This window comes from Haliaeetus albicilla, chromosome Z, assembly GCF_947461875.1.
Source record: "Haliaeetus albicilla chromosome Z, bHalAlb1.1, whole genome shotgun sequence".
Classification (NCBI taxonomy): domain Eukaryota; kingdom Metazoa; phylum Chordata; class Aves; order Accipitriformes; family Accipitridae; genus Haliaeetus; species Haliaeetus albicilla.
This window is the reverse complement of record NC_091516.1, coordinates 4,361,375-4,383,027: the sequence shown is the minus strand read 5'-3', so window position 1 is coordinate 4,383,027 and position 21,653 is coordinate 4,361,375. Positions and strand designations below refer to the sequence as shown.

Sequence of the window (21,653 nt, the reverse complement as noted above, 5' to 3'; positions counted from 1 at the left end):
TGAATTCTTAATTTCTGCTGGCAATTTTTGAGGAAAATTATTAAGACTACAATTCTGGCATGTTCTTCCTACCTGCCCAGGCATCAGTTCTTTTTTGGTATTTAACTTTTAAAACCCCAAAAGGGTTTATATGATTTTGAATGACAGTAAAATTTTAACTGTAGACTTCATTTGCACTTTCCAGAAAAAAGTCTTCTATAATGCAATTCAATTAGCCATATAATTTTAAAAATAATTTGTCAATATTGTGAAACATTTACTTAGACCTCAAATCATTTTAATATATATATGTATGTAAATTAGGACAATAATTTATTCACATCTATACTTTTAGATGCTATTTCGTTGATTTTTATGTGCATGTGTGATTCTGAAATATGAGTGACTTTATCATATTTGCTATTACGAAGATTTTCAAAGGAAGAAATGGATTTTCTGTGTTTTGGGCTTTAAGCATCCACCTGATGATGAGTTCTGGCTTTCACACAGTGTTGTGCACTAATCATCTGCTTTGACTTCTACTGATGGTCTTGTTTTTTTTATAAGGATTGGCCTACGAACTCTTCTTTTAGATTACTATAAAAAGCAAAATTTACATTCTAATACAGTATGGAATTTTACATATTTTATTCACAGCTTATATTTCATCTTAACAACCCAAATATATAAACATTAAAATGTAACAATTGTGCCCCATAAAACAACATTTGGGGGCTTTTTGAAATGAAGGTATCACATGCTATTAAAAGAAAGCATTGTGAATCAGTTTGGTCTCAGAACTTTTATTCCACAGGAAATTTAACATAATGACTTTCATTGTCAATTTCTTGCCCATTATTTCCATGTTTGGAAGTTTAACCTCAACAGCTTCAGTAAGACACCAACTTAAATTCCCCAGGAGAAATATTCCTCATAATTTCAGTTGTTTGCTCTTAGATCATTGTGTTGTTGTATTATACTTAGGACAATTAGTTTGAACCTCAGATATGCAGTAGTGTGGTAGTAGGGGTAGGCATCATGTAAAAAGAACTGGTGATTTAATAACGTTAATGAACCATCCCCTTAAATCTCAAACTGTTTCTTTTGGGGGTGTAGGATGATGAAAGAGAAAACTTTTCCTTACTCACACACGTTCATTTGCTTCCCAAGCCTTGTTCTGGCTGAGACAAGAGAAGCTCCTTGAAGTATTTTCAGCCTGTCATGACATAATAATCTAGTGAAAAGAAAAAAAACCACCAAGATAATTTTTTTACAGAAACAGTAGTTTCAGATACAATTTTTTAAACATGCAAACTTTCAAGTTTCTGTGTACATGCAATTTTGTAGTGCTTCTCCTACTATCAGAAAAGATCTGATTTCATTTCTTACTCACAGAGTTTGGAAGTTAAAGCATGACTACCTCAAAAAAAAAAAAAAAGGATGAAGTTTAGGAAAATGCTGAGGTTGAAAGATTGGTTACATGTGTCCTGTTTCTAAAATGTTGATTGTAAAGATATATTGTTCTGGGATATGCCGTTACTTTCTGTGTATTTATAAATACTTCCTGCAGAGTATCCACTTTGTGTTTATTCATTTTTATTGAATTTCACTGTTGGGTCTGGGAGTCTGTCGTGTCCTGCTGTTTTCAATGGCAAGTGAAGCCAAGGCACTGCCCTGTTCCTCTCTTTTAAATACATGGCTCAGAGAAAAAGACCGAGCATGCCAGGGGTAGAGTGTGATTATCTCCAAACTTACGCTTTAAAAATGGAAATCAAAAAGGTTCAGGGTTTGTGAGACTTGAGTGATCAATAAAGTCGTAAAATAATTTTATCAGGCATGGCACTTTCTGTGAGGACTTTGGTACTTCTTAAGGTTCTCCCTAAATTGTCTCAGCATTTTGGACATATTTTATGGTAGATTTCTTTACAAATATATGTCTGGTACTTATTGTTTTGGTTCACATTCATTACGGATGAAAACTGCTTGTGTACGTATATGAAAACTGGGGAACATAGGCTTCAAAAGCTGATATTAATTGCTAAAAATGCAGGCAGGTGTCTGACTTTATGCCTTTATGTTTGAAATGTTGTAGGCAGTGATACTTTTTAGGATTCATGTTGGTTGCTCTGCTGCCCTTTTCAGCGCTGTGGGAGTCCCTGCCTTGGCCTTTCTGTGGGCAGATGAGTGATGGTGAATAACTTATTTTTTTTCTCTTGTTGCCATCAGAGTACATCTGCACATTAATATGAGAAACAGTTTGTCTCACTCAGCTAGTAAGAAAAATCATAAATAATATTTCAGGCTGTTTAGAGACTGGCTGTATCTTCAAGCTGCTTTCTTTGTAAGATATAAATAATTGTAAAAGATAATAAATGAAATGTTCCTTCTAGCTCAGGCCCACTCACAAAGGTCTCCAGCTTGATTTCAGTGATGCTGTCACTTGAGATACTTGGCCCATCAAGAAGCTTGAGCTGAAGGTCAGGCAATGCTGATGCTTGAAGTAATGCTGAAATGGGAACACAGCTTTACTTCAGGCTGACAAACCCTCAATCTCTGTGCTCATGTGCATACAGTTCAAGTATTTTTTGCCATAAGGTCACTTTCAGTTTGGTACTATGACTTAAGGAGAAGACATTCAACTAAATTTTGTCACAGAGGCAGGCTGTTAGCATTGCATGTTTGTGTCTTTCTGACAGCTGTGAACTGTTTTTTGTTTGTTTGTTTTTACTTTGCTTCAGTTAATGAAGATAAAAGCTTAGTCTAATAAGGTACTTGCTGTCATCTATATAAGTGATGAATGAGACCTCCACCTGTGTAACAGTGAACATTAGCACTGTATTTTTTATTTCAGGATCCTGAGTTTTGTCATTCTTGGCTTGTTTTTTTCACTGTAGAACTAATTTAGATGTCCAAACACGTCACACACATTAATCACAACAGGATAACAAAACCCCACATTTTGGCAGTGAAGTCATGCCCTCTGTGTGAGAGGTAATATTATGGCATTGGCCAATTTACAGTAGAAAATATATATTGTGGAATTTATATATAGTAAATAAATTTTGCTTCCTGGTTATATGTGACCTTTCCAAGGCTTGCTTCAATCTTCCTTCAGCAAAGTAGTTTTATTAATGCTTTCAGATTTAACCTGGATGTAGTGCACTGTCACATTTATGTTGTTGTGCTGTTCTTTTTGCTCCACAGAAGCTGGTTTCCATTTGTACATGCCTTGAATTGGAATAAATGGGACTTCTATTGTAAAACCTAATGTCAGGTTGACTCCATCTAGAAAATAACAATTTTTAAAGGTCACATAAAATAAGCCATTCTCAACTCTTTTTTCTGGATATGTTTGATTAAAAATAGTTTGTTCTGTTTATTAAATCACTGATATTTTCCCTTCAGGGCCAACTAAAGAAGCAGCAGATCTTTGCATTTCTCATCAGGTTAAGGTCACAAATACAACTAGATTAAATAGTGCTATATACCTTTCCCCACTACTGAATTATCAATGATGAATTATTTATCATAAAACTAAGCACACACATCAGGAGTCAGCTGAGTGCAAAATGTTACCCTGAGGGCATAACCAGGCATTTCAGTCAACGTGTGTTTACACCTACTTGTGCAGATATATTTTCAGTGTAGACAGTAGTAACTTGCAGTTGGCTTTGGTAGGAGTTGGATCAGACCCATAGTATCCCAAGTGATATTTACGAAGAATGTTTTCTGAAATCAATTTGTAGAATATGAGATGGCTAAACAAAAAAACATGATTGCATTTCATTGTTTAAAGTAGATTGAGAGATGGATGCTCAAAAAGAGGCATTGTGCTCTCATCCCTTTTTATGTTTATTTCCTGGGGAGCTTTGTTACAACCACTATCTTAAAAGTGAACATTTAGCTCTAGTAGGAAAATTTGGATCCTGTGGTTTATAATCTCTGTCTAGTTGGTGCTCTGAGGGATAAACGTAATAATTCTGAACTGACCCAGAGACTGAACCAAACCCGCCTTGTCATTTTTATAACTGTTATTTTGCCCTGCAGTCTAGCCTGAAGTTCCAGTATTGCCCTTGGTACAGCTTTCAACACGCTTTCCGGAATCTCCATGCAAGTGTGCAGCTCTTTCTGTCTCCCCACTTGTGGCTATTTAATATTCCAGACTCCACACAGCTCACTTAGTATGAGTGTCATTTCATATTGCCCGAGGCATGATGCAAATCCTCATATGAAGATTAAACCCAAGCTAGTTTTGTGATACTGAGCACCTTTAATACTTCTGAGGGGTGGAAGAGAATAGGTGTCTGGATGAACTCAGTGATGTGAGATTTGAATAAATTTTCTAGGAAGTCCTAAGACTTACTTTTTTATTTTATTTTTAATTCAGAATTAAATTCCGATAATTTATATAAATCAATTTTTATATAAACTGAACCTCAAACTGAACTACAAATCACAACTGAACAAATATTACATGACCATTATCAGAAGGCAGAATAGGTAACGTATGCATTCCACGACAACACTTAGCAGATTTTGTGTTCGTTTAGTTAAACTGTATGTGCACTATTAATTTACTATGACAGCCCTCAAATACTATTAAGCAAGTGGGTTGGCAACACTGCAACAGTTTTTCTGTCTCAGGCTTAGAAATCAGAGTTAGCAGGACCAATTTAAAGTATATGCTGCATTATAAATGTGAGGAAGGAATAGTCTTGCATCCTGCTTCACACATGGGAATAAAGAGTAATTATTAAAGTGTGAGTAAAAACTGGGATAAAACATGAACTCTGACTTCTTCAGCAATTTCTTATTCTCTGTGATCAATATTTTGCCAAAATATTAGAAACTGTTAATCTGTGGTTACATTTCAGCCATTGTCAGATGCATTGTCAGCTCTTCAGGAAAAATTCAAGGTTTCCAGGGTATTGAGAAAAGTTTATGAAAATAATATAGGAAGAAATTATGAGTTCTCAGAAGTGACTTCATAAACTAAATTTATTATTAAATATGATTTGGAAGTATATAGAAACTGTGAAAAATGACAGTATTGTAGCCACCCCCCCCAAACAAACATTATAATAATAAAAAGTATCATTGAAATTGAAATGAAACTGAGTAGTAAGCAAAAAGGAGAGATATCTACTAAATCTTTCCTATTATGTGAAATAAAAATGTGGAAAGAGTTAGTTCTCAAAGGAATTTTAATTTTTTCTCAGTTGCAGTAATCTCACGTCACTCTAGTAATTTTTTTTAATGTGTTGTCCAAAATTTGCACCTCTTGCTGGTTAAGCTGAATAATTAGGTATGAAATTAGGAGTCTAAATAAAGTCGCCAGATTTTCAAATGTGTTTGCAGCTGCAATTCCTGCTTATTTGCATGACATTTGCGCATGGTAATTGTTTAATGATAAACAAGCGATTTATATTTAACTACCTGAGTAACGGGTTTAGGAGCCGAACTTTAGCTGTGTGCAAGCGTGCAAGTATTTGTATTATTTTTGTTATGAGTATTATCTTGATAAGACATGCATTCAAACAGAAAGATTTGACCACACATCTGTGCTGCAAAATCAAGGTAAATCGATTTGTGGTCCTCCTACATTTCTTCCTTTCCCACCAGAGGACCGGCCAATGGGCAAGCCACCATCTGCTGAAATTAGCCTTCTGTGCTCCAGTTCATCTCTTAACAAACATTTCACACATCTTCTAGGAGTTTTAATAAGGATTAGTTCATTAATACAGGAACTGTACTTTGTGCAAAAAGACAATGCTATAAAAATATGACTTCTCTTACTGCTTTTGTTTCAATGTATCACAATCAGTTCCTGAATGGAAGAACACAAAATATTAAACATGCAGTATATGACTTGCGTCCACAGGGTAGTTTGGCTATTAGTTTAAAAAAAAAACAACTGTACAAATGCAAATTTGTCAATATCTGTGCAGTGAACAAATGTTGTTCACTTACAGTGTATGCTTTGGGTATTTAAATGTTTTTTTCCAACCAAGCACACATTTCCATGACATGTTCCTTTTAGGAGAAAAAAACTCAGCTTTTATTTCTGGACAGAGATTATGCAGAGATGCTTAGAAGGTTTTTTCAACATTTGCTTCAGATTTTTCTTATGAAGTTATTGTCTTTAATACAGGGTTATCACAGTTATTAGAATAGGCTGCACAAATATTAGACTATATAAGCAAAAGATGAGTGATAAAAGTATGGTATGGTTGAAATGCTGATACAATGTTACCATGTTAAGCAATCCAGATAATATCCAGAATATGCTTGTGCATTTTTAATAATACTGACCCTGAATGCTAAGCTCCACAGGGGCTATTTCTGGAGTGAAATGTTTCAGAAATGATGGAAGGTTGCAGTGTCATACAGACTGTTGCAGTCATTTTCTTTGCTGGATTTGATTTCACATATAATTTTCAATGTTATTGTTCTTGCAGTATGTGACCATTTCCGCAAAGGCACGCTACTAATGAAGAGGCTTTGAAGAACAGTAGTTACACAGTCATACCACTGTGACAAGACAGAGTAGTCCTTGCAGAGCCCAAACCCAACAGCAGACCTCTTTGGTTCAGCGAGGCCCTTTAGTTCCAGCTCACTGCTCCAGCTGTTTGGCTTGAATTTTAGTCTCCCTTTGTAATATCTCTTTCTGTGTGTTGGTTCTACTGGCTCATTTGGGATGCCTTACTGAGCCATCACGCAGTCTCATGGGGTAGGCAGGGAGCAATACACACGTAAAAGCTAGGCAAGATCTCAGAAATGCTGAAATAAATACCTTCGCAAATCTATCCACTGCCTTTTTTTCTCTTCTTTTTTTTCAGTGCACATTGCCCAATTATATGATTTTAAAATTTGAAATGCGAATGTACCAGCACAAAATGCTCTAAAATCTTGGAAATTCTGTGTCAAAGTAGGAGGGTTGCAGACCATGTCTGTAATGTGAATTGATGCCCCAAAATGGGCTCCATCCTAGTGAAAGAGCCGTATATTTTTTATGCAGCTATGATCACAGGATACATGCACAATCTGTCACGGTGCCTGAGCCCATAGTTGCAGAGGCAGGATAAAGATTCAGGAGCCTTGGGTATATGCAAGTGCTGGTTTTTGGACTCTGGAGAGTTTTGGAGAACCCCGTCTTCCCCTGTGTATCACATCCACCTAGGTGCATGTTTTCAGAAAAGTTCTCTTTCTAAATACAGAAATGAAGATGTTTGTGCTCAGTTTGGCTCTGACTGTCATATTTGTGACCCATTTTTTAAAAAATACTCAGTATCCAATACAGTGAATTATTCTGAAAATCTAGTCTCTTACAGTAAAGCCTAATGGGAAGCTTGCGGAGGTATGAAAACAGCATGAGTGGGACTTTGATTTTTGTCCAGCCATAGTGTAAATTTGCGATAAATTTCGTTTCTGGAGCAATAGAAAATTCGAGGGAAAGATGTGATCTCTGTGTAAAATATGTATTGTTTCTGTCTGATAATCTGCACTTTTTCGGACAAATATTCTAGGGGAAATCCTGCTTTCTCTGACAAAACTTCTGCAACTTTTCATGTGATCAGGGATTCATCTGCACTTTGCAGTTGTAGTATAATAACCACATGGATAAAGTGTAACCTGAATGAGTGTTAGTGTTCCAAAGCAGTAGTAATCCTGCTATTTTTTCCAGTTCTTTAAAATAAAATTATTTCACTCAGTTCATATCATGTGATTGAAACTGTAGCTATTGAAATTGCTGTAACATAAATACATTTCTTAACAAGAGGAATGTGTAATGGTGACACTTTTCTGTTTATTTGCATTTACAGTATCTCCTAAATATCAGTGTCATCGCCTCAATTTTGACAGGAGCTAGATCGTGTTTGGATAAGACATGACATTTTGAATAATGTTACAAGCATCTGTTTCCAATGTGTGTCAAACTGGGATTTGGAATATATTATCTTAAAATGCCCTAGATTGAAAAAATGTTTTGCACATAAGGTTAATGTCTGAGCTATGTTTCTACTATGCAGGTTTTGCAGTTTGGGACTCAAAACATACACCATCATTTTCAAACAAAACCAAACTCCCACTAACAGAAAATGATGTTGATAAACACTGTAACACACTCTCCATATTTGCACTTGCAGTCATTTACAGTGTGGGTACTTAATTTCTTTTAGTTTAGACATGTGAAAGTTAGGATACAAACGTTCTCTCTTCTTTCATATGTGAATTCCTTTATTTACAAAAAGCTAAATGTCATGTGCCAATATGCCTGTATACTTCTGGCAATCTAATGTTTTCAGCACTAGCCTCTGATTTCTATGTCTATCTGTAAAATTAAATAATATTTTCTACTTAAAATTCCATGAAACACCAACTGGCCATTTTTCATCTTCTAAATGGAACTCCTGCATAGTGATAATTATGCATGTGAAAATGTCACATATTTATCTTGAGTTGACTGAATTGTGTAATAAGTATTTGTAGTTAGGAAGTGCTTTAAAACCAATATAGCAAAAAAGTGCTAAATAAGTGATTTTCTCCATACTATTTGGCAGCTGACTGCTGCTGTTCATGCTAATTCTGTCCAACAAATTTGCCCTGAAACCTGAAAATGTCTGTGTTGTTTTGAAGAGGATATATGTGATTCGCTGTAAGACACTTTTCAGATGCAAACTTTTTTTGTCTAAGAATGGAAGAATATATTGAAATCTAAATGGTTATATAAGTTTGATATAAACTTAGCTACTACAGATGTAGTAGCCACTGGATTGTCAGGATTTTAGGAAAACTGCTAATGATTAAGAGCGATGAACTACCTTTTTGTCATTTTGCTTGGTGAACTGGAATGTGCAAATTGGATTAATAGTATAGAAATAGAAGTCCAAAAATATGTAAAATTACTTATATTGTTTCCTCAGATTTTTGTTCTTTTAAGAAGGTAAGAAATGTGAGGGTGAATCTTTTCTGAACAAGTCATTGAATTTGTATTTCCCACAACTTTGTGAGTATTTAGACACCGGGTTCACAGCCATGTAGTGGTCTCACTACTTTTACCAGGCTTTTTTACTTTGTGACACTTGCTTCAATTGAAAGGAGTTGTAGGCTTCAAGAAAATACTTTAGTTGGTGACTTCTTATCCAAAATATGCCTTTTGCAGCAGCTTATGTAACACTGGTGTGCAGCCAAGAGTCAGGTGTGTGAGCACAGCTCTCTGCCCAAATTAATGTGCCCGAATTAATGGTCCTTGCTGAGAAATCTCAGCTTTTTTAGAACTTCAGGATGATACTTCCTTTCCTTTAACTTGCCCAATGAGAATTAAATGGTTTGCATTTCTGATTTGCATCATGTACATCACCTGTCATTTTTGCCCATAGATTTTCCACATGACGTACGATCTGGCCAGTGCTGTGGTGAGAATCTTTAATCTAATCGGAATGATGCTGCTGCTGTGCCACTGGGATGGTTGTCTGCAGTTTTTAGTACCATTACTCCAGGATTTCCCACCAGATTGCTGGGTGTCCCTAAACGGTATGGTTGTAAGTATTGTTCATTTTTCATTGTGCTTTCTAAATATTATTTTTTTAAACAGTTAGCTTCAGACTTAGTTGTAAAAACACATACCTAGTAATACAGTGCCCTGCAATTTACTCAAGGTTACTTTTGGGTTTTGTTGACTGACTTGTTAATGAACTAAAGTTTGTTTTGTAGCCCTCACTACCAATAAAATGATATTGATTCATTGTCACTCAATGAGCCAGAAAATGCTTTCAGTTTTAAGGTAATTCTAATTTATTAATGCTCATTCCCTCAAAAAAGCCGCCAAAAGAAATTTGGAAACACTCAGTTACCCGTGCTTTCAATTTAGGCTCTAGTTTCAGTATGCTCCTGAAGATACATTATTGCTGTTTGTTTCATCTAATGTTGTCTTCAGTTTGTTTTGTAAATAACTTCTGGGTCATCTCATGATCCCTTTACCAAGTTGTTCCCAACTTAACAGTCAATGTGAGTTTTTCTAAGTAAAAAAAGAGAAATAGATTTACTTCTATGATACTTTTGTGTCTTTGTGTTCAAGGATGGCATGTGGCTGTTCCTTCTTTATAAGGAAGGGTAATGATGTTCTGCTTGCTTAGCATGTGCCTTGAAGATCAATGGCTGTGAAAAATTAAGTAGTTTTTATCAAGTCAGATAACGAGGTAATAGACAGAACATTTTCTTAGAAAATACACTGAAAAAGTTGTTGAAATGTGCCTATACCAAAAAACCCCAAGAAACTCTCTCATTGGCCACTTACAATTTTAGAATCAATAAAACAGCACCTTTGCTGTAGATGAGCATCTTGCTCAGTCCCACATATTTCTGTTGTAGAAACATAACAGTATTTGTTCCTTTAGGAATGTGATGTTGCGCATTACAGTGGGAGCTGGTTGACTAAGATTGTCAGTCATACAGACAAGTATTTGCAGTCATCAAGCAGCATCTTTAATGATAAGCAACATGTTTGCTGACACCTCATTGTGCAGCTTTCCTAAAAAAATAGTGACTATCTTGAAAAATGGGATTGCTACAATAAAAGTAGGTCACCAGGATGCTGACTGGCATGTCTTTACATTCCGCTGCATTCTGGGTTTTGCTTTGTAATATCTTCCATTCACGTTTACAAAGGGTACATTTTCTACCAGCTTGTTAAAGATCTGGATGAAAACCATGCTAGTGAGTGAAAGGAAGCCTTGGATTACACTTAATTGAAGTATTTAACTTTTAAAGAACATTGAGCTATTAAATTCTCTCTCTTCCATAAGAAGAGCTACATTTAATCTAAGAAGGCTGTGCACGTTGTGCACATGCTCAGGGAGACCCTTCTTTCTCCCTGCCCACACTCAGGTTTTTTTTATGGAAACAATACTCTCTCCTTACGGGCCACATACTCTTGGAAAGATCCTTTTTGAAAGTTGCACTTTTTTTTTTCTTTTCTTTTTGGTTTTTTTTTTTTTTTTTTTGTCTGGCAACTGAATCTGTCACTGTTGAATAGACATTGTGGGGAGATCTGAAAATTGAGCAAGATTATGTTCAAGCATAGGTAGTCTTTTCGTCCTATGGCAAGAGAAAGAGTTGTGGACTGCCAGCCTGGAATCAAGTACATATCTAAGGCCACTGGTGGGGGAAACAACCAGACCTTTCTTCTGACCTTGTCATGATGTTACGAGACATTTCCTGATTGCTTTCCAGGCTCTGGAAGTGAATTCTTTAGCACTGAATACAGACAGAGAAGCCATCATGAAGTATCAGTCCTCTGAAATTACAGAGGGAATAGACGGATGATGATGATGATGATAATGGTGATGATGGTTACATGCTTTGCTGGTGTATTCAGAACCTAATCAACTGCTGACTTTGGAATTTGGAAAGGCTTCATGTTCCTCGTACTGCAAGAGCTTTAGGAATAGGGGTACCTTACTCGCCCAGTATACTGTAGCATAGAACAATTTAATCTGCTCTGAATTTTAAAACATTTGTTACTGCAATGACTGCACCTGATACTGGGGTTTGGACTCAAATGCTGTTGAGACAGATATCTGACTAGATAAGAATATTAAGGCCTTTGTCTGTGAACTGGTAGTGATGGCCATGGCGAAAGGCCAATGTTGTCAGGAAGAGGAGGTCTTTCCCAGCACCAGCTAATGCACCTTTCTGTCAAAGTATTCCCTTCTGGCCAGATTTTAGTCAGAGATTTTAGTAGATTAGTAGGTAAAGATAACTCCTTGCACGTGCACACTTCTGGAGTTTTGTTCAAATTTCTGAGTCAAATAATTCTGAAATACAACTGCTCTAAGAAAGGCAAAATTGGCCCTCTTTGAATTTCAATCTTTTTTAGAGTAGGGGAGTGTTTGTGTGAGCATTTTCTGGGTTTCAACTGTGGCTCCAAGGTACAATCTTTAAAATGACATTGTTACAAGGGCTAACCTCAGGCTAATACATCAATTTTGCTTTGAAGTAAAATTTTAACACTTACACGTAGTGATCATTTGCTTGAAGACTTATTCAAGCCAATGTGTGCTCAGCCAGAAGAAGTTAGTTTTCCAATATGCAAGTCCATTGCAAGCCAGAGCAATTGCTGATAACCTGATGCTAAAGGAAGTAAGGATGCCATAGGGATGACATGCTGTCTCCTCAATAGGCACAGCCTAGCATACTCTTCCAGCACATAGTTCCCTTCTGTCTTGTACATTAGTTGCTTTAGGCTGCAGAGTGCAAGAACAGCTTCTAAAAGCCTTCTCCTGAAAGGTATTTCTTCTGTATGAGCTGATACGTGAAAGTATTCAAGTTCCACAGGCATGCTCATAGTTTTACTTCATACTGTTAAGAAACATAACATAGGTTAAATTTAATGTCACGAATGAATGAAACCAAGCTGCATTTTGCTTATTGCCTCTCTGAACAATGCAGCTGAATGCAATTAAAGCAAAACAAATAGGTTGGATTTTTTTCTTTGAAAGGATGATAAAAATGTCATAGTGCATCATGAAGTAGACTATGAAATGAAATGGAAAGCCTTCGCTGTAAAAGGGAATAAGATCACTACTGGTTTTAACTGCACAAACCTCCAGCCTAAGTGGTTCAACAAAAATGTGCAGATCATATTGGGATATTATCTTCAATAATAATAATAATAATAATAATAATAATGATGATAATGAACCCATATTGTATCTGTACTCTCAAATTGGCCTTCTTGGGTAGTTCCTAACATTGGCCTTCATGTTGCAATGAAATGAAAGCCAGAGCTGGCATCTTCCTTTAATTTTTCTAAATGTGATCCCACTTGCCCACTTCTGTATCTTTACTGCCATTTGATTCCACTGACTTTATTAATGCTGAGTTACTATTGACAAGCAGGATATTGTGCTTTTCCAGAATATCAATGCACTTCTCTTTAAAAATAAGAAAACCAGTAAATACAACATAAAAGTAAACAGCAGCTCTTTTTTTCTGCTCACTTTAAGTCCTGTTCCAACCAATCCATTACAGACAAAATAACAGTCAATTACTTCTGTGAGGGTATATGGCTCTCTGATGCATTTCCTATTTTTTTTTTAACACTGGGATTTTAAGTTTCATTCCTAAAAAAGGTCTTTTCTGAAGAAGTTTTACAGACTTTCCTAATGATGCTGCTGCTTGATTTCTCCTTGGCTCAGAAAGCCTATTATCTGCAGCTCCTTGTGTGATTTATCCTCAGCTTTCTGATCTGCGTTGCTTCAGACTAGTATAGTTCCATGATGACTCATAGACCAAACATCTTCGTCAAACCTAGAGTTTGAGCCAATAGTTCTTTAGAAAATTAGGAGTAAAACTTGCAGCTGAAACCAGGGGAGGCACAAGAACAGAAAAGCACAGTGGTCCTCTTCTATAGTCAGTCTGTGCAAACTGAGATTCTTCATTTTGCGTTCAGTTTCAGCTGCAGTGAATTACAAAAACACAGTGTGTAAATAAGTCCCAACTGATGAACAGTTATAGCCAGGTCTTATATGGGACAGAGTTTCTAGGCAAGTGGAGACAAGAGATGGCATTTTTGCCACTGATGCCATCTGGCCATCTAAGCATGACTGCCTGCAATAAGGCATCCCTTGCAGTAGATGATTGGTTTTTGTTGTATTGGAGGTTTGCTCTGGCTTTTCATATCACCTGTGGCAAAGACTTAAAGGCACTTAGCCCTTGAAGTAACAGTATCTGAAGATGCCCAACCTATATTTTCCTGTCTATTTTTGCAATAATTGGTTGTATGGTTAGGAAAACATATGGTCCTTTAAGCAAGGTATTTACCTGGAATTTCCATATTTTTCACATATAATATTCCCTGAGTGAGATAAAAATCTAGCAGAGAAGTATGGAATTTAAGTTGAAGGGTCAGTTTTTTAAAAGCCAAAAAGGATTGTAAAGCTTTTGGAAAGGGCTTGCTTTGCTGGCATTTCTCATGACACTCAGTTGATGTTTGCTCAGGAAGAACCCTTCAGGTACTCTGGTTTATTTGTTTTGGCTTTTTCTTACCGTCCTTGCAGTTGGATTATTTTGCAGCTCTTGGGGGTTTTAGGTTTTGGATTTGGTGAAGTGGATTTTGCATTATATTAACTCCTTTTTGTGTCACATCACTCCCTCAGGGGCAAAGGAAATCAGATGTTAGATTTCAGATCTTCATCTCTGACAGTATCAGCATTGCTAGGAAAAGAATTTGGGAATTTCTGCTGTAGAGTCTGAAAGTCTCTCTCACTATAAAATGAATGACTTAAATGAATACTTGATAAGGAAATTCAGAAATGCAGGAGATGGTGAGTAGTTATTATGCTCCAAGAACTGAGCTAACACATATATAATATGCACAAAAACCTTAGTAATAACACACAGAACTTTAATTTTAATTCTAAACATTTCTTAGTAATGAACACCATTTTCAGTTACACAATCATATGTTTTTTTCAATAAGATCTCTGCTTTACTGAATGGAGCTAAAGGAATGCATTATAGTCATTTGATGTTATTCAGCATTGAGTTTTCTCCTTTTTGATAATGCATCAGCTTAACACCTTTTTCCCTATAGCTGGCCATTAGAGCAGCTAATTTTCTCATGAGATTTTTCTGCATTTGGTCATTATGTGATAATCATCATTTAGAGCTTCACAAATCTTTTTGAGTACCTTTTTATTATATGGCAAGATATTGTAGAGCAGCATTTAAAGCATTAGATTCCTCTGATTTCATTTGCAGTGCTGAGCAATAAATGGTTCTGTAAATCAAATCCCACAATCTTAAATTGGGTGCTTAGAAAATACGGAACATATGGGAATCATCTGATTACTAGAGACACTGAGGATCTCCTGAGGTATACTACTACTCTAACATATTTTATACTCATGTATTTATATTTATGTATGTCTATTTAGTTATAGCAATGCTTCTAGGAACAGATAAAAGATTGAAATTACCTATCAGAGATGGACTGTGATCAAGGTAAGGGGAATTGCCCAACTCAGATAAGTGCTCTATATACAACACAATTTGGAAATATGGTAATACCAATAACGACAATATGTAACTGACATTCTTAGGACTAAAGCACCCATATTTTGGGAACCTACAGAGAATAATAATATCCCTTCTAGTACGTGCAGCTGTTCAGAATTCAGTTACTGCTCTCTCTGGCACACAGCACTGACCTAGTCACTGAGGTCAGTCCATTTCCCCCTGCATCAAGATGATGAAGTAGTGACCTGTTTCAGTGGGTTGGGATCAAGTGTTAGGCCTAAAAATATATTATCTCAGAAGAATATATTAGTGCATGTGATTTGACACTATAACAAACTGCAGAGGAATGTTTTGTAGATGTGCAGTGCTAAATGACAAAGTATGTTTAAGGCAAAGTGAGGTCATGTGTTAACTGCAATACCAAAGTTTTATGCCAAGCTAGTGAGGACCAGAGAAATGGGGTAGCTGAGGACACTGTTGATTTAGCTCAGTGTGTCGTGATCAATGAAGAGGAAAACAAACCAAGTTCTCATTTTTACAACAATCGCAGAGGCTTTAGGAAGACTGCATAGGTTTTGGCTTATGCTTTTTTCTGTTTTCTGACAGGTTAGCAGGTCATCTGCTTTTGCAGGGCTAGAAGGGGAAGTAAAAATAACTTTTCCTTCCTACCTTCTTGCCTTTGGTGTAACATTCTGTACAATTTTGCTGATGTCTCCTGTACTTTTGGACTGTGTATTTTTGACAGTAGATTTCTGATGGGCTTACATAAAAACAGTTATTAGATTTCCTGTATCTCATATTTATTGAAAGCATTTCATTATTTACATTTTTCTCTGTGTATTGATTTCTGCCAACATGAAACTGATTCCAAATAATAAGGAAATTCCTTTGATCAAACCCAGCATCTATACTATATGCTTTAAAAGGTATTTCTATCATGGCTGCCTTTTCTTGTCCTAAAAATTGTCTTCATTTGTTCCATACTATTTTCTTACTGTTTCTTTTATGTTTTCTGGTTGAGGTTGTATTATTTGTCTCTTTCAAGCCATGAAACACTGGTGCAGATCAGTGCTTTTCTTCTTTCTAAAAATCTGAAATATAGCAGAAACTGTTTTCGATTCTGTGAAAGTCAGGCCTCACTAGTTCCCTAACCTAAACCAATGACAAAGGCATTCATCTTCATGACTTACTACCATTGATGTGTTATCATTTTGAGCTCACTGAGTTAATACCATGAGCTAATTGAGACATAGAACCTTCAAAGTTGAAAAATAAAGGTGCAAAATCATTTACACAGAGCTTTAAAACTTCCTAAAAGTTTAACAGTAGAGAAAGTATTCGTGTTACCCATGAATATTTGGATTACAACTGAGACAAAAGTGAAAACAGTCCTTCAAAGAAGGTATTCCCAGTTGTAATCCCACAACTCTGCCAACTTTGGAAATTTTTAAGGATTATGAACTATTGTCATGAGCCCTGCTGCCTTACTTTACTCCCACTAAAATACTTTAAACTCAATGTTGTAGTATTGATATAATTATTTAATGCTGATGGTGATAGTTATTTCAGTAGATACTGGTGCTCAGTGCTACAGAGAAAGGATCTAAATTAGGACACCCGTGTTTGTAAGTGTTGATTGTAGCACTGTGTTACTGATGTGATAGTAGGTGCTGAAGAGGATGACTTCTGTAATGAATTAGTTGGCTGCCTTGCATGCTTCTGTTTCTTTCAGGTAGAAAGCTGCTCTTCCTTATATCAGATAAGAATAATGAAACAATTAGTTAGAGGAAGCATGCAAAAGCAATTTGATGTACCTAATAGATACTAACTTATTTCCACACTTTTTCTTCGTTATCGTAAGAGCTAGTAGAAAATTATCAAGATGTGGATGCAAGGAGGGACTTGCCCATTTATCATCAAAATTTAATTTCCATGTATCCCCCTCAAGAAATCAACCCAATTCATAAATGCTTATACTGCAGTATATTGTGAAGGGATTTCTGGTAACTGCAAATTACAAAATTATTTATGTAAGCCTTAAACTTGAAAGAATACAAGAAACTTCCCATAATATGTTTAAGTCTAATGTTGTGTTTGATAGACGTTCTAGGGAAAAACAACAGACATCATAAAGCATGCCTTAAGCCATTTCTTTAATAAAAAATGTGAACTAAAGCAGAAACATAAGTTACACCTGTCATATTTTAGAACCTTGTATCCCTCATTTGCCTTAAAATGAATATTCAGGAGGAGTTATAAGCACCTCATTGCCAAATGCAGCTTCTGTGTTGTAGAAGAGTGTTCCCTTTGTTCTGGGGGAGCTGGATCAGTCTACTTTGCTGTCTCTATAAATTTAACAGTAAGTGTTTATCTGTATGTGGTGGTATTCCAGGTTGAACTGGGATATCAATGTGGAACAATTATTCTGAAGTAGCTCTTCATGAGTGGCCTTTTCTCCTGTGATTGGAATATCCCAAAACTGAACCCTTGAAATATTTGTGCCAGAGCAGGTTTCCCAGAATAAATTGAGCGTAAGATACATCCAGATGAATACCATTCCTATACAGTTATTCTTCAGCAAATCTTTCTCTTCTTCATTGCAAACATGTATTAATATGCACAGGCTAATTCTTGATCTGTATGCTTTAAGACTGTATAAAGATAATTGGCTTTGCACAAGCTGCATATTATTGCCAAGGGGTCATTATAAACCATATCATAATCACGTTTTCTCAAAAGCACTGATTTTACTGCTTTAACTGAGGGGTTTTGCTATATGAAATTTGAACTTCCTACACATGGCTGTTCAGCACCTGACTCATCCTAATATTTAAAGTACATCTGGAGAGAAGTATCTATTGAGATGCAATTAGACATAAAAATTGGCCACCTGTAATTGTGTATTTAGAATGCTTACATTTCACATTAGAAAAAAATCAAGGCAAGATACTTTGTTCTGGGTAATGTAATTCTGAACTGAGGCACTTTCATACATCAGACACTTGAGACATTTTTGTTTCCATTGACCTGTGTCCACCAGACCTAAATCAGTAGTCTATAGGGTCTGTAATCTAGATTCCCAAAATCCCAGAGAGAGGCAAGAGGGTATTATAACAATGTTTTTAAATGTGGTTATTTCTGAACTTCTCCTTCCATGGAAATTTTAATATGTCATGTTTTCACTTTAATTCACAATGAAGCTAAAAGCTAAACAAGGAGAATTCCATGTAGAACTGGAAGTCTCAATTTGCATCCAGTTCTGGTTACCAAAACATGAGAAAAGCAGGAAATATATGGCATTACTGTTTTCTTTCATTTGTTTTAATCTACTGATTTTCCTTATTATCTGAACTGGTTTTGGCCATACTTTTTAGACATATAAGCCAGGGATGTACACAACTCATTTGGATTTAGGCTGCACATATTTTGCCTGTTTTAAAAGAGTAGGATAATTTTAATGTTGCTCCCTTCCTGTCCCTTTCCTGCTCTTCCTGCTTTCTGCATGTACACTTATCTGAGCAGACTCAACCTGAAGTAATTCAAATAGAGGTATAAAACTTTCAGAAAATGATGTAATTTAATAGAAATTATGGAAAGGATTTTCTATAGGAGAGATACAGTAATAGTCCACAAATTTTACATAATCTGAAATGTGCAGCATCTTATTTAACATTATTATTCATAACGAAATTTTGAAGAATATCTATGTCTATGTATTACTTGTATGAGCAAGCAGTATGCACTTTCTTATATCAATTACTTAAACATTAAATGCCTCTTAAATATATTTTGGTTTTGTTTTGCTATCTGGATTTTTTATGTCTGTTTCATTTACTGTTTGGAAGATGCTACTGATAAGATAAGGAAAAGAACAAAGCCTTGTGGTGAGACTTTCTCTGGTCTGTATATCACTTTTAATAATTTGCAGTGGGATTTTTTTCTCATGTGGGAGGAATAGCAATCTTAGCATTAAAAAATTGCAGAGTATCTGTTTAAAGAAACTGGTATAAATCATTTACTAATCTATTTAATCTAGCTGTAAAAATAAGAACAGTTTTCCCTAAATCTAAAAAAACCCCTGTTATTGACATTACTGGGGGTTTTTTTTCCTCTTTGTTTTGAATGGCTGGGGTTTATTACAAAAGGTTCATGACAACCTCATATAAATAGGATTGGAGCAGAGAGAGATGCACACCATCAGGTCTAGTTCAAGAACACAATTTTACCTACATTTTGCACTGCTGATAATACAATGAGAGAGGTGCTTTGAAACAATCTCTTTCAAAATCACAAGTTGGCATTTGAATGAAACAAGAAAATAGTTCCCATATTCTTCACAGATGACTCATGTACCTTTTCTAGTCCATCTCATGTATCATTTTAGTCCATCCAAGATGCCTTAATTTGTAATAAAATAATGAAATTTGTCTTGGATTTCCATAAAATATTTTTGTCCTTTTCTGTATTTTTTAGGCAAAAATACATTAGACTGTAGTCACTGTATTTGATCTTTTATATTTGGAAGAGGGTGAAGTTAGCTTGCACTTGAGGGTAGCCTAGCAGTTTGACAATAGTACATATAATCAGAAATGGATTATCTATAGATAGGGAGGGACTCTTATGACGTTTTCAAACAGCTTTCTGCTTAGAAGTGGTATTTTCAAGCAGAGTCTACTCAGACTGCTGGTTCAGTTTTACAGAGAGTAATTGAGTAGTGGTCAGGAATAAAGGCATGGTATCAATCATTTGTCACTCTTTGCAATAATACATAATATCCCTATGCTTATCTCTAATAGTACAAAACCGTTTAAATTTATCTCTCAGGTACAACTAGAAAAGTTATGCCAAATCTAAACTCAGTTAAATGTTGCTACAACAATGTTGACAGAAGAATATTTGAGGGAGTTTTCTATGTGTTTTAATAGCTTTTTCCAGATGTTCAGAAATAAAGTTTATAATGCGTGCTAAAAATCTTTGGTGGGAGCAAAATACAAATTTAACTGAGATTTGTGTGAAGAGAAGATGCAAGAGCTCACCTTGGAAAGATGCACTCAAGGGCAATGGGCAGGCATGCTAAAGTGCCAGTAGGTGAGGGCAGATTTGGCTCTGGAATTTTTGGACCTATGCAGATGTGTCTCTATAAGCTCTCATAACCCATACCATTCATCTAAAGGCTGCCTGTCCCTTACCCTCATCTCTGTATATTAAACGCAGATGCAATACAGAATATATAAAATGTGCCTTTACTTTCTTGTTCTAACACTGTTTGTCATGGCTTTAACCTTGCAGCCAGACCTTCCTGCTACTAGATACTTTTTTGTGCCTAAATGTAGTAATATAAAACTTACTCTAAAAGAAATTAGTTTATTTCTGAGCTGTATGAATATGCAAGGATGAGGTTCCCTTAGGCTTTTGCAGTCAGTATCTTTACAAAGCAGCTGTTTATGGAAAGAAGGAATATATAAATTCTGACAGGAAGTGCATCCTGGAAATGCCACATGCCCTTGGAAATAACAGTTTATTTGCACTGCTCCTAACTGAACGTGTTCTGCAGATCAATAAAATATGTTAACTCTAAACCAGCTTAGTGGAATTGTGAGGGCAAAACACACATGCACAAAAAATAATGTGGGGAGGAGAAAGAAGAAAGAAGGCAGTTTAAATAGGAATATAACATCTGAAGCAGAAGTCTGTTTTTTAAAAAAAAAGTATGAGTCAGTGCACTCATCAGTCTCAACATGATTTGAGGAAACTTAAAGTTGGCATGTGTACAAATAAATAAAAGATTAAGGATTTTGAGGGTTTAACAAAGCTTGTTGGTTTTACTCTTTTGCTTTTAAAATCATTCAGACTTGATATAAGAAAGGGCTCAGTGCTTGCTCATACAGATAATATGTAGACATCCGTACACAGATGATCTAGAAGATATTATTCAAAATATACTTCTGAATAATAATGTTAAAGACAGAAAAAAATACCATTTAAATTATTCACTTACAGTGCTGACACTGAATGCATAATCTGAATTAACAACTAAGTATGTATGTGTCATGGTTTAAGACCATCCAGCAACAAAGCACCATGAAGCCACTTGCTCACTCCTCCCATCCCAGCCCCAGTGGGATGAGGAGGAGAAAATATAAGGAAAAGCTCAGGGGTCAAGACAAGGACAGGGAGGGATCACTCATCAGTTATGGTCACAGGCAAAAACCAGACTCAACTTAGGGAAAAAACATAATTAATTTACTACAAATCAAATCAAAACAAGGAAAATGGGAAGTAAAACCAAACCTTAGAACACCTTCCCCCACCCCTCCCTCCTTCCTGCCTCAACCCCACCCCCGGTCCTCTCTCCCTCCTCCCCCCGGCAGCGCAGGGGGACGGGGAATGGAGGTTGGGGTCAGTTCGTCACACGTTGTCTCTGCCGCTCCTTCCTCCTCGAGGGGAGGACTCCTCACTAGTCCCCTGCTCCAGCGTGGGGTCCCTCCCATGGGAGACAGTCCTCCACAAACTTCTCCAGCATGAGTCCTTTCCACGGGCCACAGTTCTTCACAAACTGCTTCGGCATGGGTCCTTTCCATGGGCTGCAGTCCTTCAGGCACAGACTGTTCCAATGGGACCTCTCCCATGGCGTCACAGCCATCTTCGGGGAC

The 21,653-nt window shown here is 36.2% G+C and overlaps 1 protein-coding gene across 1 annotated transcript in view; it reads left to right on the top strand.

Annotated features, from left to right (window-relative positions):
• Window positions 1-21,653, top strand: part of HCN1 (hyperpolarization activated cyclic nucleotide gated potassium channel 1) — a 207,953-nt gene that overhangs the window by 99,276 nt on the left and 87,024 nt on the right. The window contains exon 3 of the mRNA XM_069777633.1: window positions 9,360-9,521. Within this exon, the coding sequence (XP_069633734.1) occupies window positions 9,360-9,521 (162 nt within the window). The remainder of the gene's footprint in view (window positions 1-9,359; window positions 9,522-21,653) is intronic.